Source organism: Limulus polyphemus, unplaced genomic scaffold (assembly GCF_000517525.1).
Source record: "Limulus polyphemus unplaced genomic scaffold, Limulus_polyphemus-2.1.2 Scaffold2277, whole genome shotgun sequence".
NCBI classification, from domain to species: domain Eukaryota; kingdom Metazoa; phylum Arthropoda; class Merostomata; order Xiphosura; family Limulidae; genus Limulus; species Limulus polyphemus.
In genome coordinates this window covers 102,589-122,328 of record NW_013667887.1, presented here as the reverse complement: position 1 = coordinate 122,328, position 19,740 = coordinate 102,589, and the positions used below count along the sequence as shown (strand labels likewise).

Below are 19,740 nucleotides of genomic sequence, written 5' to 3'. Positions count from 1 at the left end.
TTCTATTACCCATTTAAGCCGTCTCCAGCCATTATTAGTCTCAAAGTGGGTTCCTCGTCATCGAATAATGGGTAGTTTACCCATTTTTATTCAGAATGTTATAGTAAAGAGGTCAGCAATGTATGCAATGAACACCCTTTCCATCCTATTTTCCACCTCTTGAGTAATGAGTAACTGTTATGTATTCAAGATCTGTCATGTTATCATTTCATCTTAGTCAAACTGTGGGTCTTTGGTCTACACTTCAGCCAGAAACTCTCCATTGAAGATGTCAGACCCTTTCAAACTTTCTCAGTTCAGAGTTTATTCACAGAGTCTTATGAACTTCCACTTCACCTCTGATATTTACAACTTTCTCTAAATGGTTTCCGACATGACGATCTTTCTTCATGCATCGGTGATTCTCCTTTTTGCAAATAGGTAGTCTGATATTCTAACATTTCTTTTTGCAAATATACAGTCTGATATTCTAACACTTGTCCTTCATATTCAGGTAAAGTTTACTGGGATTGATGTGACATTGATGAAATTGCCGAGTTTGATGATCAAGCCATCCCTTCATGGCTTATTGCTGTCTTCCATTGCAATTTGTATAATCCTAACTGGAAGTATTGACTTCTCTTTAATGAAAACCTTTCAAGACATCCTTCAATTCCAATTTTTATGGATGACTGAAAATCAAATGACTGCCACGTTTTGTTGCAGCTCATAGTTATTCAAAGGATCCCCTCCATATATTCTGCGTTTGTGGCTAAGCTGAAGGAACTTTCATTTGCTCTGGGTCATGTAGTAATAAAGTAGTAACTATCTATACTGACACGTTAAGCTCTTTGAAGGCTGGTCCATTTGTCATTCTTATCTTATTTTATACAATTTTTCTGTATTATTATCCAAACTGACATTTTGATTAGTATATATATATATATATACATATACATATGGACTTTAAGCCTATCATTACGACAAAACTCTCATGCTAGTTGGTAGGTGGTTCTGGGTAAGCAACGTCTGTAAAAGCTTCTCAAGTTTAAATCTACAGTCACTGTTTGGCCATCTAATTTGCACGTCAACCGGAGGGAGGAAATTGTTCTGATAAGGCCATGCATTGGCAATAGTCTTTTGACCTGTCTTTCCTCATGTACTAAAGTGATCCACCAACGTGTGACAATTTCGACACACACAATTAGCAATTGCTCACATATTACTCTCTTGTAGTAGCTATGACATTATTTTGGACATTTTAACTTCTGGTATCTCGTTGATTTCGGATAGTGTCATTGAAAATGATGACACTGTACACATTGACCATCATTTTTTATAGTTTTTATGGGCCATAGACCTTTTTTCTGTATTTAATTGTTTACCTTATAAGAAAAAAAGAATCCTCTTTATTACGTTGCTATCTTCTACAGCTATCTTTTATCATTTATCCGTTGTATTTGATTAAATAAAATAAAACAAAAATAGTAAATTATCAATGGCTCACGCAATAACCAATTGTTGGACATAGATAGCCTATATAGCTTTGTCCTAAAAAACCCTTTAAAATAGCAAGAACAATCTAGATGTCATGCTAATGAACATACTCTGTACTGTTTTCTTTGGACACGCTGTAAAAATGATATTCTAACAAGGTCCTTGTTTCGGTTAGTGCTGCTGATTGGCCAATTCATAATTAGGGACTGTTATGTACTTAAACCGAAGGTATACCCGACTGGGCCGTTTGGGCCAATGGTTCCCAATCTGTATTAGGGTACGCAATAAAATAAACTTAACTCCTCAGATCAGCCTCGGTGAGTTATCAGTGTTTGTTTGTTTTTGAAGTTAAGCACAAAGCAACACAATGGGCTATCTGTGCTCTGCCCACCACGAGTATCGAAACCCGGATTCTAGCGTTGTAAGTCCGCAGACATACTGGGGGGGGGGGGTAGTTACCAATGTATTGCACTACTTGGCGTTCGTATATTGTTGACTCACCCTTGAATTATTTCTCTTGATTTACCTTTTTATTAGTATAAACAATTTTTAATTCACTAAACAAATCATATACGTAATTTGTATACCTCTTTCTCAAAGGTTGACTTGAATTATGCGGAATATAAAAGTTTTGAACCATTAGTGTAGGTTATTCGTACGTATAAAGTGCCGTTCAGGTTTAAAATACTGCTACGTCTCCGTTCGTTAGTTAATTTTCCGTAAATTCGTTCCGACGAAACTTTACCGACACAAGTCCTTTCTTAAATAAAACTGGTTTATTCTTTCTAAATACAACTTTGCGATACACTTAATTTCAACAGTCGCGCTATAACAAACGCTATAATTCACAACGAACCTCTCACGTGCTCAACAATATTCTCTCTCCGCAGTTCAATTACACATTACTTCGCCTTAGTTCTTACTGGTTTATATATATACAAGACTACACATATCTAGTAAACGCTAGATCATTCATGAAGGAACAGGATATTTCTAGAAGTCAGTGACGTGTTACTAGAGTCACGTGACCCCGATGTCGTAACAATACCAATTTTACTGAAATTAGTGTCATTGCAACAGTACTTGGCATTGTTTATTACTGTTATGTACATACTGAATGCTGTTTATTTCAGTAGTTTAGATAGTGTTTTGATTTGTGAATTTTTTAACATAATCCATAGTTTACAGCTATTATTGTGGAGTCTTTTGTTTGTGTAGTTTTTCCTGATTCAGGATTATATATGAAATTCTTATCATTTAAATTATGTTTATTTAAAGAGGTACATCTAAGGTAGTTCAGTCTCAGTCTTTATTTTATATTAAATAAAACATGAATTTTGATGTCCTTTTTTGCACCAGTAAAAGCTTTTGTTCATAACGTTTTTGTAAATGGGGCTAATAATAATAAACAAGGTTGCTACATTTTATGATAATCGCATATATGTATATATCGTGAACGTAATAGAACTAAAATTTTCAACCTGAACAGCATATAAAACGTGCATGGGTTAAACAGTCAAGACAAGATCTTTAGGACTCGGGTATAGTCATCCTATTCTGATCAGAAGGAAGGCAGGCAGTCAGGAACACCCACCTCCACAAGGTCTTTTCCCATATATTTTGACTGAATAACGCAATTGACTGGATCTTTTATAACACATCCACAGCTAAAAGTACAAAGCATGTTCTTGTCCTCGATGCATATTCCGCCCGACATGATAACAACTTAGATTATATTGTGGTTACGTATTTAACACAATGTTGGTATAAAATCGATCCTCAGTGATTCTTTGTTTTTTACTATATACATGTATGATCCCTTGTTTGTAACTATATCAGAACACTGAGGTCTTCGTTCCACCTGAACAATCTATTTTTCGTAGCTATGTAGAAATACATTGAGTTGCCTTAACGATCTGTTGTTTGTAACTATATAGGAGCAAGAAGCTCTTTGTTTTACCTGAAGGATCCCTTCTTTGTAACTATATGAAATATATTGAGTTGCCTTAACGATCTGTTGTTTGTAATTATATAGGAGCAAGAAGCTCTTTGTTTTACCTGAAGGATCCCTTCTTTGTAACTATATGAAATAAATTGCGTTGCCTTAACGATCTGTTGTTTGTAACTATATGGGAGCAAGAAGCTCTTTGTTTTACCTGAAGGATCTCTTCTTTGTAACTATATAGAAATACATTGAGTTGCCTTAACGATCTGTTGTTTGTAACTATATAGAAGCAAGAAGCTCTTTGTTTTACCTGAAGGATTCCTTCTTTGTAACTATATGAAATAAATTGAGTTGCCTTAACGATCTGTTGTTTGTAACTATATAGGAGCAAGACGCTCTTTGTTTTACCTGAAGGATTCCTTCTTTGTAACTATATGAAATGCATTGAGCTGCCTGAACGATCTTGTCTATGTAACTATATAAGAACACTCAGCTCTTTGTTCCACCTTAGTGATCTCATTCGAGTGTTCTTATATAGTTACAAAGATGAGATCACTAAGGTGGAACAAAGAGCTGAGTGTTCTTATATAGTTACAAAAGCTCTTTGTTCCACCTTAGTGATCTCTTGTTTGTAACTACATAGGAAAACTGAGCTCTTTGTTCCACCTTAGTGATCTCTTGTTTGTAACTATATAGAAACATTAAACTGGTCTCCCCACTTAAATGACCCCTTGTTTGTTGTTATAAAAAACAACGAGCTCTTCGTCTCATAGCAAAATAACAAACAAACAAGAAAAACAAACGTATACCTACAACTTATTTTATTAGAAGGTTCAGAACTAAGGAACGCCACGATTCTTTTGCAAGAGAAGTTCCAAGCTGAGATGAGTATGATGAGGCCCATTATCCTGGGGATCTATCATTCACACTGAGCGCTGAGAAGAGTATGATGAGGCCCATTATCCTGGGGATCTATCATTCACACTGAGCGCTGAGAAGAGTATGATGAGGCCCATTATCCTGGGGATCTATCATTCACACTGAGCGCTGAGAAGAGTATGATGAGGCCCATTATCCTGGGGATCTATCATTCACACTGAGCGCTGAGAAGAGTATAATGAGGCCCATTATCCTGGAGATCTATCATTCACACTGAGCGCTGAGAAGAGTATGATGAGGCCCATTATCCTGGGGATCTATCATTCACACTGAGCGCTGAGAAGAGTTTGATGAGGCCCATTATCACGGGGATCTATCATTCACACTGAGCGCTGAGAAGAGTTTGATGAGGCCCATTTTCCTGGGGATCTATCATTCACACTGAGCTTATGATTAAATAAAAGTAGAAAAGAATGGCGAAATCTTGTCTTTATTATTTTATGGCGATCTCTGACATCTTTTTGTCGCTTTTTAGGCCTGCCCCCAGTGGCACAGCAGTATGTCTGCGGACTTAGGAAGCTAGAAACCGGGTTTCGATACCCGTGGTTGGCAGATCACAGACAGCCCATTGTGTAGCTTTGTGCTTAATTACAAACAAATTTTTAGTCCTATTGACCAATATCTATTAACGAAGAATATTTTAAAGATATGATGTGTTTTTTTCGTTCTTTTTAAACTTTGACATATTTTCTTTTACTTATTTTACGTTCTACAAGTATTTGCCCTTTTTTCACTTCCGCTTTTGACATTATTACAGAAAACTAATTCAACTTTATGGGTCTTAAAATACATGCTAATCGGTGACTTAATCGATATCAGTTTTTATTCATAACAAATACACGACTTTATTTTCTATACAACATACGATATCCTTCTAAATGAGGCTGGTGATGGGCGCTCGCCTCGCAATCTGTGGGTAGCAAGTTCGAATCCCTCACCGAATACGCTGTGACGATCAATTCTACTTTTCGTTGATAAAAGTTTGTTTGTTATGGATTTTGCGCAAAGATACACGAGGGCTATCTGCACTAGCCGTCCCTAATTTAGCAGTGTAAGACTAGAGGGAAGGCAGCTAGGCATCACCACCCATCGCCAACTCTTTTACCAACGAATAGTGGGATTGACCGTCACATTATAACGCCCCCACGGCTGAAAAGGCTAGCATGTTTGGTGGAACTGGGATTCGAACCCGCAGATTGCGAGTCGAGCGCCCTAACCACCTGGCCATGCTGGGCCTCGTTGATAAAAGAGTAGCCCAAGAGTTAGCGATGGGTGATATTTATTAGCTATCTTCCCTCTGGTTTATCACTCGGCTAGTGAAGATAGCCTTCGCAGGCCCGTACGCAGAATGTTGGAAAGGGGGGTTTTCTAATTGTGAGATAAAAAGCCAACAAATATTGTGCGAAGCACAATTAGCATTGAAAGCATGCTAATGCTATGGGGGTTTAATGCATCATCAGAAGAATGCAGACTATGTAGAAAACGTTAAATACCATAAGCAGCTGAGATATAACTATATAAGCATATTATTTTTACATCACAAAAATAGGGGGTTCGGCTGAAATGGTCCTGCGTGCTTGGAGTAGCTTTTTGTGAAATTCAAGGACAAACAAACCTTTGCAATAGTATTTTCAAATATTTAGTAATAAATGTGTTTATTTCCGCTCATTTATTTCAAATTACGAGGATTCATTTTCTTGTGGTTTAACTTCTATATGATTTCATTAATAGCTTTGATCAAAAGTAAGCTGAACATACAAAACACTAAAAAACCGAAATAAAACATTAGGTTGCTTTGTATCCATTTACGCATTTGTTTTATTTCGCAACTTGCAAACGTATAAAACCTGTTTTCAAAAACACCTAATTTATTTTCATTTTGGCAGAACAGACTATATTATAACTGTTCTGTATGACGTCAACCGTAAGTACTGTACGAGTACACAGATAGCTCTGCGGGAGTGGCGTTTCCCTTGGAAACACGACACAGGATTGTTGTTGTAGCAACAGTGCAAGGTGTACCCGTGCATAGTGATCACCTTTTACTTCTATCCATTACCTCACGCAAAGGCCACATTGAATTACAGAATCCAAAATTTTCGATAGCGAGGTGCACGCTGTACAAAGGGTGAATTAGTGGGCAAAAAGGAGAGATGTGCTACGATCTGAAACAATTTGTCCACACTAATGTCCAGTGCTACTAGTTTGGAAGAACTTTAAAAATTGAAACTAATAACTTGTAGATGAGAAAGTGAACACCATGGATGTGGCCGAAGAGAGAAGCCTTTCAGCCGTAGGTTCAGTCACGTGCCCATCATGTAAGATTTCTGTGGTTCCAAGCTCCCGGTCGAGGACTATGTGTCCATTTTGTGGGAGCTTCTATAACCAGGCAGCCAACAATAACTTGGCACTTCGACAGCGTCAGGACCGATCAGAAGAACCAGTTCACTTTCCAAACATCGTAAGTTTACATCTTATTGTTTGAAACAAACCTACGTAGAATTTTGATTTCAATATAACCTAAAGTACTTATAAGTACTGGATTTATATATATATATATCAAACGTGTTTTCGTAGCTTTACCAACATAAACTTTGCTATATTTTTCTAGTTCAACAGGGTTTATTTCTAGGCGTTTCGGTAAATAAGATAAAGTAGCGTACTTTAATGTTATATCTCATAGGTTTTGAACATGTAACATTACATTACAACTAGTAACAACTATTACATTTATTCTGTGTTTGTTTCTTTGGGTTCGCTCCATATTGCTTTTTCAAATTGACTTCAATTAGTTAACTACAAATAAAAAAATAATTTAGAATACTTTTATTTCAATGATTTTATTACGACATAAAACAGAAAAAATATGTAGAGTATTCTCTTTTCATCTTGGTATCCATAAGCATGTCTTCCTACACTTATAACACGTGCCTATATCTCCGATATTAGCAGAACTAATAACAGGAAACTTGCATCGTATAAAATATAAGTTGTCACGTCTTGTATGACAAGAGTTTTTAGTTGCTTTTCGATTAATTTTTATTATAATTTAAACTAACCCTTATAAACGAAGTTGAACGTTGACAGGTCTAAAAGGACATTAGGTAAGAGGAATACTGTAATTTGACCTTACCAAACTGTAACCTTGGTGCTGATGAAGTGTTTCTCTAATTGTCACCATGAACTTATGGTATTCTTTGATTATTATATAAAAAACAGTAAAATCATTTTCGTTCTGTCGCCGAATGTGTTCACACTGCTAATGTCAACTTGGATGAGCTAAGTGATTAAACACTTTATCAAATACTCAAAGTAAAGAGTTCTATGAAAAAATATAGCCTACACGTATAGTGATATAAGAAGTATAGTTTTATCTTAAAGTTATTTTTTCAACAGTGAAATACGACACCTGGTGGCGGTAGTGAGGTGAGAGGAGGGATTTAGATATCTCATCTAGTAAAGCTTCGGTTCTGAACAAAGAGTAAATAAAAAACACTTGTCAACCTTTTGCAAAGTCGTATATTAAAAACATATTCATTCAGTAATGGTTGTATGTATAATAAAATACATAATCGTGTTTATCATACTTGAACACATATTTATCCTAAATATATAAAAGATTCGAACATGAAAAGATATTCCTGTATATTTTGTATTAAAAAAGTAATATTGTTAAAATGTATTTGTTATCGGGCATGAATTCAGTGTGATTAGAGTTGGATGTCATTGCGGTGTCAGCTTTTACATTGTTATGCAAGAATAGATTAGTATAATTTATTCTATACAACATCATATATTATTCAAATTGTCCGAATCATATACTAGATTAACAAGAGAGTGAAACTCTCGTAATGAGAGCTGAACGAGTGTCATGACAATGTTCAAACGGTACATGTTAGCTGCGCACAAACGTGTTTACGTTGGTGTGTAAGTTCTCGTTACCAGACACATCGCTGTATTTTTAACCTGTGAGTCTCTAACACACTTGCGTATATTAAGTATATGTCAGTTGTTTAGACTAGTGTGTAAGTTCTCCTTACCACGTAAACAGCGATATATCTTTAACCTGTGAGTCTCTAACACACTTGCGTATATTAAGTATATGTCAGTTGTTTAGACTAGTGTGTAAGTTCTCCTTACCACGTAAACAGCGATATATCTTTAACCTGTGAATCTCTAACACACTTGCGTATATTAAGTATATGTCAGTTGTTTAGGCTAGTGTGTAAGTTCTCCTTACCACGTAAACAGCGATATATCTTTAACCTGTGAATCTCTATAAATATAAGCGGGAAGTTAAAATAAATATTTGAATGGTTATAATATTGTTAGTTTAATAGACTGTATGGCTAATAATTTGTCTCAGGTAGAAGTGGTGACATTTAAATTCGTTTCTGGTAAACAGAGAAATATATTGTTTTTCAACTTATTGTTACCATTTCATCAGACTTGTTCTATTATGTAACCCGTGTAGCATATGTTATTTATTTATACTTAGTGTTACCATTTCATCAGACTTATTCTATTATGTAACCCGTGTAGCATATGTTATTTATTTATACTTAGTGTTACCATTTCATCAGACTTATTCTATTATGTAACCCGTGTAGCATATGTTATTTATTTATACTTAATTTATTTCGGAAAGGAGAGTTCTAGGAAGAGAGGACAAACTCTTCGTGTCAATATAACAAAAACTCATGAGCAACCAAAAATAACAAGATAAACGAAAATTACAGCAAGACTAATAAAGATGCTGGAAGTATACATTTTTAACACCACAAAGTTTAAAAAGGCATTAAATAAATAAGTTTTTACTTCCAAATAATAATAAAAATACCATGATAGTTTTCTGGATAAACTTAAGATTTCCCATTAAAGGTGAAACATTATAAAGGGTTAAAGAAATGTCACAATTATAAATAATTTGAAAGAGTTCGAATGTTTATTAGGAAAAATATAGATGATCAATTTTCCTTTAAATACATAATATTTGCTTCTATAAAAGGAAATACATTCTTCTAAACTGATAACTTTAAATCACCAACCATCAAGATAGACATCTTACATGTATAACTATAAATTCAACTACAAATAAAGAACTTTGAAGATATTCTAACACAACCTTGTTTAAACATCGATCAACTTACAACATTATGGTGTAATGATCGATCGTTCTTGTAGGTAACTGATACGTCGACTGACAATTTTTTTTCTATTATAAAATGTATTAATTTTCTTAGTGTTTAAAATGTGCTTTAATACAACAGGTAAAGATGACTTGGAGAAGAATACCTTCCCCCCTTGTATCACAGTCACCGATGGCAGAAGTAAGCATGCCTGGACTGTGAATCTGAACGTTCATGGTTCGCGTCCTGTTGCTGCAAAATCAAGTTCCGCATTTTGAAGCCATGGGTATCTTATTGGGTTGGGCAAGAGTTGGTTGGGGCATGTTGGCTATCTTCCTTCCATCTAGTCTATCAGTTCGAAGCCATGGGTATCTTATTGGGTTGGGCAAGAGTTGGCTGGGGTATGTTGGCTATCTTCCTTCCATCTAGTCTATCAGTTCAAAATTATGGATGACTATGCGTCAATAGTCCTTGTGTAGCTTTGCTAAAACAATCACAATAAGGTCCATCAACAGATAACAGTGAAGCTTTATGCTGGGAGTAAATGACCCCATTAATTGCTCATAAGTAATATAAATGTTAAATGTCTATTTAGGTGTTTCTGCCAGCGTAACACGTGTCTTTTCCTGGTTTTTTTACACACACGTACAACTAAAATAAAACATTAGTTATGGAGCTATCAATGGAATGGACAATTTTCATACATGATAACATTGTTTTGTTTTATATACGAACTACAAGAAAAAAATTATTTTATTTCACATATCTTGCGATATTATCAGCTTAACCAGAATATTGATTTTTTTAATAATGTAGCCAACCGTACACTTTACACCCAAGATCCATTTTTATATGAAAGATAAAGTAGCAACGGGTCTGTCATAGACTGGTGGTTTGCGGGTTCGAATCCCGTCACCGAACATGCTCGACGTTTGAGCCGTGGGGGCGTTATAATGTGACGGTAAATCCCACTATTCGTTGAAAAAAAAGTAGCCCAACATTAGGAACAGCTAGCCCAGATAGCCGTCGAGAAACTTTGCGCGAAAATTCAACGAACATAAAAAGCTTTTCTCAGCCCGTTTTGCCAGTTGAAACTAAATTTCTATTCAAATTTGTCGTGTGTTTGTTTCTTACAGATTTTTGCCCAAAGCTACATCTGTTCAAGCTGTCCCTAAGTTTGGAATGATAGACTATATGGAAGGCTGCTGAGCAACAGCACCCACCGCAAACTCTTGGGTTACTATTGTCTAGCCGAATAGTGGAACTTTACCGTAGCTATTTTAGGACATACAAGACTCAAAGCTTTTAGTGTGTTTTTGAGGCAAAGGGGCCGTGAACCCTCGGATGCATGCTAACTATTAGACCACATCTGGCTCAAAACGACCCTAGAAAGATACTTATAAATTTCGCTGTTGTTCTACTGTATAAAGGGGCTCTTCAAAATCTACAATTGTTGGCAAGTGTTTTTTCTTCTTCAACACGATATCCAGAAATAGATAATTCTATCATATCTTTTGTTGCAACATGATAACATTCATGAACAGAAGTACACGGCTTCACAGCATTTCTAATTGACTGTTTAGATCGTAAAGTATATCAGACTATTCATAATAACATATATTATTGGCTCTTTTAGTTAATAATTTGAAGTATAAAGAGAGGAGTTAGCTTATCAAAATTGTTAACTGCGTCAGTATAACGCAATGGTTTACAAGTTAAAAAATATTCATTGTTTTAAGCAACTTAAGATATTTTGAATCATAAAATTATACATACAGGTCGTAAAAGTGACAGTTCTAGAAATTACTTTTAAAATAAAGACGTGGCAGTGCAAGCGCTTTAAAAACGGCGTCCATAGCGAAAGGAACCATGTAACAATTTATTTGTGGTTAAGAACAAAGCTTCACAATGAACTGCCTTTGCTGTGTCCCCTACGGGTTTTTAGCATTATAACCCTTCAGACGTATCGCTAAGCCACTGGAGGGCATGAAGTAGATAAGATCACTACTGATTAATCATGTAACGGTTACATGAACTAGATAGACGCACTTTTACTTAATCATGTGACGTTTACACTAAATAGATAAAATCACAACTGGTGTATCGTGTAACGGTTACAAAGTTCATATATTATGCCCTCTAATGATAAATCCTGTAATGGCTGGTTACGTAAAACAGATGAATGGTTCTATTTCCACAAGTTGATCCATATTGTTTTAATGTCAAATGCCATTAAGACAAGAGATATCCCTGTCTTGGAAATTCGGAACTTCTGATATGAAAACATCGTTATGATCTGAGTTTATGAATATTTTGAGTTAGAAAAGCTGTTACATTCCCTTCTACACAACAATCAATATTCGGTGGCACCACACTACTTCCGTAACGACAAACAATGTCAAAATATAGTTCTGATACATACCGTTCTACCATGACTTTATATCGGCGATGGTTATCACGTCACTTACTGATTTAAATATTCAAAATCGTTTTAATAAACGTACTTAACTCTCTGTACTTAACATATCGGTTCAAGATTAGGAAAGTAGCCTTTTGTATAACTATGCGTTAAAACAAACGAACAAAGTCATCAGGTGAGCTAAATGTTAAATCACCGCTGGCTTAGCGGTGAATTTGAGGACTTATAATGTTAAAATTCGGGATTCGATCCCTGTGGTGGGCACATAATAGATAAGCTTGTTGGTTAGCTTTGGCTTTAACAGAGGTTTTATGATAAACTAATCTAAGACACACTTAAGCGTTATTAGGTTCACGTTAGGTCGACCGTTGAACATAGTTCAAACTGTCTTTAGCCTCTGCTGTTCTGCAGGGTGTCTTCTAACAACTGGAGTTTCACAGAGTAACACACAACTTTGGTTTTCTTTTACTTTTTTTAAATACATATCAGATGTTACTGATTTTCTGTCGCAAAACAAAATCGCTAAACATTTTAAAGTTAGATAACAGTTTTTCTAAAACATTCTCGGGCAGAATCCAGTGACCCAATATTTATTATGTCGGCGCATATATCATGTCAGATGCCATTCTCCAAATAAAGCCCATCAGTGCCAATGCCTTTGTTGCCAGAGGAATAAATAGTTTAATTGCCACTGGAGTCGCTGTAAGCGCAATGTTTATATAATGCATACTTACATCCAACTAACCGATAATACACTCATTTAATCTAACATAGAAGAAGTCAGCAAAACCTAGATACCCCTCCTGAAATCATTCAACTAGTTAGGTGATTGAAGTCACAATTGGATGAGAACATTGAAATGTTAGTTGATTGAAGTGCCAATGAAGTCAGAGCATTCAAATAGTTATTTGAGTGAAGTTTCAATGGCGTGTGAATTATCAAATGTTAGTTGATTCAAGTGTGGGGTTCATCGTAATGAGACATTCTTCAACCACCTTTGAATCTTCTAACGAATCTGTGTCAGATTCTGTCTGTTCATGTACAAGCTATAATTTCTCATCGTTGCCGTTTCGGAGGAATTAGACAATATTATTTATACTTTTATGCGATATCTGGAATGCTGTTTAGTAGTCAAAACTCGTTTCCTTTTCCGGACTTGAAATAAATAAGAATGTGGCTTGTACCTTCTAGTGTACAGTACTTTACTTCTTTATATAATGTCACATTACTCTATTGAATATTTTGGATCATTTAAACATCATGGAATAAAATCTCGCTTTAAAGCTGTTAAAAATACGTAAATTATTTTATAAGACGCGCCTCATGCACTTATACGTACAACAACAGCATAGTTTTTACTAAGGTTAATATGAATAGTGCCATGAAAGCTGCTAAAAAACACTCATGTTAGTATAATTCCAGATCACAATATATCTACACTTCCAGTTTCACACCACATTTCCAACACGTCACCAAAAGGACAACCGACAGAAAACACTGGGAAAAAGTTGGGAAGAATTCCAAAGATGGGAATGAGTATCCCTTCACATATTATGTTTTATACCTGCTGTAAGAAATGGCTGCATCAGGATGTAAAGGGAATTGACATCAACCTAGTTAATCATTTATAACGCTTTGTATATCTTAAACAACTGTAGCAGAAAACAGTAGGAAAGAACTACACAGGTTTCGACTAGAAATTCCAATGTGGGCAAATTAGTTCCCTCTCTTATTTAATGTTTTATAATTCGAGTAAGAAATAGAAGATTTTTCGAACCAGTCTCTACAACACCTACTTTCCTAAATATCTCTTAAGCGTCAGGGGTCCGGCATGGCCAGGTGGTTAGGGCGCTCGACTCGCAATCTGAGGGTCTTGGGCTCGAATTCACGTCCCATCAAACATGCTCCCCTTTCAGCCGTTGGAGCGGTATAAGGTGACGGTCAATCCCACTATTCGTTGGTAAAATAGTAGCGTTGTGATGACTAGTTGCTTTCCCTCTAGCCTTACACTGCTAAATTAGGGACGGCTAGCGCAGATAGCCCTCATGTAGCTTTGCGCGAAATTCAAAACAAACAAACTTAACGCCAGCAACACAAGATGATAGGGAATGAAATACAGGGAAACTGTTTATATTGTACGTTGTAGGAGGGGGATCTACCTATGCCATGAAATAAGAATAGAATACTGACAATTTGTTTTAGTAAGAATTAAAGTAGAGGCGAGCTCTCCTCCAATTATATTGTTTTATTATTTCGAAACAGCAGCATCAGTAAATCAGTAAAGCTCGGGCAGTAATGTCAAGAATTCAACAAAAGATTCTGACAATTGTTTGTTTATTTAGAATTAAGCACAAAGCTACACAATGGGTTATCTGTGCTCTACCCACAATTCTGTACAAAACTATGTCTAAGAAATTAAGGCGAGAGACAGCTAGCTCTTCAGTCTCTCTATTGCAAATTATAACGTACAGATATGAAACCTACCTTTGTTTCTTAATACACATACAAATGCTTCAGTTCTGTAGTTCAATGTTTTTACTTCAAGTTAATAGTTTAAATAGTTTACCAGATAAGACACTTTGTAATAATGACAATAACCATTTTTCGGTGGGCCATTCCATGGTTTGGGCAACCTTCTCAAAGGTTAGAAAGATTTATCAACTTCATTTTCATTGAACGATGGTACATTAACATATCGATTAAGTTCAAAGTTGTCATTTTACCTTGGTCGATCGGAGTTGAGTCTAATTTCCATTTCCTTGAGCCTCATTTTTTTCGACTTCAATGTGAGCTTTTTCGGCCTCGAGATGCTTATTTTCTCTTTCAGCTTTTATACGAGCTTGTTCTTTCTTTTTCTCGGCTTTACTGTTTTTAGGCGCGTCGCGTTGGTTATATTTATAGGCGTGTGGAGAGTTTCTCGAAAATGCAAATTACGTAACAATACAAAGCTACACTGGCGTTTACATACTCACATATATTGTTGATTCTTACACTCGATAATCTTCTACAACTTTAGGGAATAAGCGGGATTTTCGCAATACATATTTAACAGTATAAGCTATGCATATTTCTAAATATGAAATTAATCTAAAGAAAAGTCGATATTAAAATAAATATATAATAATAAATCCGTCACATACAACAATATACATAAATATATATAGATCTGTAGGGGTCATTGTGATATCAGTTTTACATAATAACGCGATTTGAGGTTGAGAGACTATAATTTTATGCTTTCGCTTTCCGAGGTCTAAGTGTGTGTGTGAGAGGTCTATGTAAAAATATGTTTGTTTCATTTAGACTACGTATATTTGAACAATGTAGTTCAATAAAATCCTTATTTAATCATTTACTGTCACAAAGAGGGCGAAATCCATAAAAAGGAGCCGGCATGGCCAGGTAGTTAGGGAGCTCGACTCGCAATCTGAGGGTCGCGGGCTCGAATCCCCGTCCCACCGAACATGCTCGCCCTTTCAGCTGTGGAGGCGTTATAATGTGACAATCAATCCCACTATTCGTTGGTAAAAGAGTAGTCTGAGAATTGATTGTGGGTGATGATGATTAGCTGCCTTCCCTCTAGTCTTTCACTGCTAAGTTAGGGACGGCTAGCGCAGATAGCTCTCGTGTAACTTTGTGCAAAATTCAAACCAAAACAAACAAAATCCACAAAAAATTTGACATAAGTCATGTTTCCAATTTGATTTTCTACAATGTTCGATCATTTATCGTACTTTCTTGATAAAGAGAATGATGTCACATTGGCAATCACCCAATCATTAAATTTATGTGTGCTTGTTAGTTTATTCAATCACATTCTGTACGTAAGATTTCTTTATTGTAGTTTATAATGTGAATAATGCTAGTTTGCATTTGACGATCGTCTTTTGGATGTCGTGGGTTTCAAGAAATTTTATAGAGAAACTTAAAACTAATATCCATGCGGAGTGCCCCGTATGCTTTTTTTAGCCCCCCAGAAGCTAAGTGGTAGCACTGACGTTAAAAAACCCGTCGACACCCTTCGTGTGCATAGTATAGATAGCTCATTGTGTAGTTTTGCGCTAAACAACAATGTGGAACAATTTTCGGTATTCCTAAATTCAAGAAAATATAAAAACTAACACGTACACAGGGAGGAGTACACACACACACACACATATATATAAGTGATCAAGAAATAATATAGTCACCTTTTATTTAATGTACAAAACTGACATAATTATTATTCAAATTGTATAATCATATAGCCAAACATAGAGGATTGTTCAAATGATGTCAGTCACACTTATGACTATTGTACATCAGCCTTATTGCTAGTCAAGCGAAACGTCTACAGCAAATACACTGTTTACAGCACACATTCGATCTCCCGCGTTACGGAAGGGATGTGTTCTTGAAAAAGCTTCCGTAGCGCGAACTTCCGTAACTCGAACCATATTTTCCTATTGAGTACCATGTTAAAAGTGTAGATGCGTTGTTAGGAAAATTTTTTGATCCACAAAAGTAATAAACACACACATATGAATGTAAGAACATAATAAATGTAACTGATATAGTTTAATAGTTTTACTCATCAAAATCAATAGTAGGTACACAAAAATAATCAAATTTTACACAGGAATGGAGAGGGAGACTCAAGACTGGTACTGACATCTGCCTCACCCTGTAAATCGTGATCTTGATCATCATCATCATCTTAATGTAGTGTAGATTCAGCTCTTTTGACGAAGAATGTAGCAGTGCATGACTTGTAACATTTAGGCTGGGATCATTAGCACTAAGGATTTGCACCACTTATTATACGAGGGCAAATGATTGGGATAAGTTGTTGGTACTTAACTGAAGTTGCATGGGTTGTGTGTCTTCTGCTCTTGTTCCAGATCCTCATTCGACATGTCTTCTCCATTGAACTTTAATAATTCAAACACATCATCTTCGATGATATCTTCAAAACCAGCCTGTCTTGCAAGTGCCACAATGTCTTGGTGAACTTTCTCAGCACTTTTTGTAAAGTCGTTGGTACACTTTGGCCATATATTTTTCTCCACACATCATTCATAGTTGACTCCTTCACTTCATTCCCACGACTTTATAATGTTGTCTATTGCATCCATAATGTTATATTTCTTCCAGAAATCACAAACTGTAGTCTTATCCTCTACTTTAGTAGCTTTAATCAGTTGTTTCAGATTTCTCTGTAAGTAATATTTCTTGAAGTTGGAGATAACACCTTGATCTATTGGCTGGAACAATGCAGTACTGTTTCTTGTGGATATACTCAACTCTTACATTATCAGAAAGATCATTCAAGTTCAGTGGGTGGCTTGGTGCATCGTATATTACGTTTGACACAGTATTTTTCAACAGTAGGACAGAAGAAATTGATGCGCCAATCTTGAAAAATACTTATAATCATCCAAGCCTTCTTATTTGAGCGCCAAATCACTGGTAAATTATGCTTGGCATATCCCTGTAGAGCCCTTGGAGTACACTAGTAAGGGCAGCGTTGCCACCCACAAGTAGTCAGACGATCTTTCGAAGCCTTGAATCCTGATGCAGAATTCTCTTCCCTAAAAATATATGTCCTATCTGGCATGCGTTTCCAGAACAGCCCCATTTCATCTACATTGAAGACTTGTTATAGACTGTAACCCCTTCATCAATAATTTTCTTCACTTCACTAGGGTATCTTCGTGCAGCTTCTACATCAGTACTGGCAGCCTCACAACTTAGTTTTATGTTATGCAAGTTAAAGCGCTTCCTGAAACTATCAAACCCCCCTTTACTTGCTAGGAAGGTTTTTTTTTTCAGAACTACCACTACCACTTTGTTCAGTCACCAAATCATCATACAAGCTTTTTGCTTTAGCTTGTATAACCATCGTGTTCAATTATCTTGGATCTGATCTTCAATCCACACACTCGTGAGTCTTTCCATATTAAACATCACTTCCCTTCTATGAAAATTCAATGTACAAGCACTTAGAGGTGTAGCTACTTTAGCACTTGCCTTGATTTTTTCTTTATTATCACGTATTGTTCCGATAGAGCTTACTTTCTGTCTGGTATCAAACATCCTCAAAACATCAAGTTTCACATCCAAAGTAATCCCTTTCCGCGCTCTCTTGGATGTTCTACTTGCTCTTGAACTAGATGGCCTCTTTCCAGCGTAATACACTGCAGAGTCTTGAAAATCAATGCAAAGAATAACTGCATGACCTTATGACGATCGTAAAAGAAGCGTTTGTTAATATGAACAAAGCGCGCCACCTACGTCACTGACGCTTGGAAATATGCTCTGCATTTGTAAACAACAACAAAAAAAAACGACTTTTGGCAAAATTTTTTTTTTTTTTTTTGTCATTTTGTGCCAAAATTTTATAAATATTTACCCCAAAATTCCGTAAGGGCGATTTTACGGTCTATACCCCGAATATATTGGTTACGCTTTATAATTTCCATATGGGCGAAATTTCATATTCCGAACACCCGTAACACGAGGGCAGACTGTATATTGAAAGATAATAATGCCAGTTGCTATTGTTTTTTTAATGTAAAGTTACATAATAGACGGTCCGGCATGGCCTGGTGGTTACGGCGCTCGACTCGCAATCTGAGGTTCGCGGGTTCGAATCCCCGTCACTCCAAACATGCTCGCCCTTTCAGCCGTGGTGCTTTATAATGTGACGGTCAATCCCACTATTCGTTGGTAAAAGAGTAGCCCAAGAGTTGGCGGTGGGTGGTGATGACTTGCTGCCTTCCCTCTAGTCTTACACTGCTAAATTAGGGACGGCTAGCGCAGATAGCTTTCGTGTAGCTTTGCGCGAAATTCAAACAAACAATACATAATAGACTCTCAGCACTCTGTCCATCGCGGGGAGTCGAACCACAGATTTTAGCATTGTCAGTCCGTAAAGTTACCATTCACTCATCGGATGGCAATAATGCCAGACACCTGGCACTTTATTTATGGTTGATTGAGGAAACGATCTGGGGAATCGTTACGTTTACATAAGGAAAACCGACTAGTGGAACCGTTTAAGTGTCAATTTCACCAAAACATAAATAATTTTACTAATGAAAAGATGACGCAGAGGCCTAATCTGTTCTTTGATTCGTTAATTCTGCTGCAGCAGACTAGTTTTGCTGAATTCACAGCTAATCAGTGCTGCTTGGAAGAGCAAAGCAAATAGAGTAGGTGGGCCTCATATAGTGATGGAATGTCAGCAGTTTGTTTGTCAACGAAGTTAAAAGTGAAGAAAAGAAAGACATCTATAAAACCCAAGCAATCATACGTTACCGTAGATTAAACAAAAGACTTAAGCGTGTCAAGCTGGCTAAATTAAACCTCTACAATAACACTATCTCATTCACTAAATCTGCCAAATTCCTAGGAATAACCATAAACACTGAATTAACTCGGCACACGCATTTTAAAGAAATTTGCAAGAAAATTAAAACAAGAATAGCTTACCTCCACAAAATCAGTCACCACTTCAATGGATGCAGACCACAAATAATCATGTACATTTACAAAACATTCATCAGACCTTTAATAGATCATGGCGCAATGATTACATGTAACATGAATAATAACCAACAGCAGATTTTACAAAACCAAGTAATACGTCTCGCCTACCACCTCCCTCACTACACACCCGCGTGCTACGTTGAAAAACACACATCACTGCACACTATACAAGACCGCATTTCTAAACTCGCCGCCAAATACTGCAAAAAAGCCAGCCACCGAAATTCACTCACAGCCGAATTTCATAAAATTGCCGCCACCCCCAAACCATGGTGCAAATACCTATCCCCATACAACATGAT

At 36.3% G+C, this 19,740-nt stretch overlaps 1 protein-coding gene across 3 annotated transcripts in view; it reads left to right on the top strand.

The window, feature by feature from the left end:
• The window catches only part of LOC106466495 (probable E3 ubiquitin-protein ligase HECTD2), a 107,961-nt gene that overhangs the window by 5,875 nt on the left and 82,346 nt on the right, over positions 1–19,740 (top strand). The window contains exon 1 of one of the 3 annotated variants that reach the window (XM_013926786.2): positions 6,402–6,821. The exons of the other annotated variants lie outside the window; for them this stretch is intronic. Within the exon in view, the coding sequence (XP_013782240.1) occupies positions 6,621–6,821 (201 nt within the window). The 5' untranslated portion in view covers positions 6,402–6,620. Of the gene's footprint in view, positions 1–6,401; positions 6,822–19,740 lie in introns of those variants that run through there. 3 annotated transcript variants of the gene reach the window in all.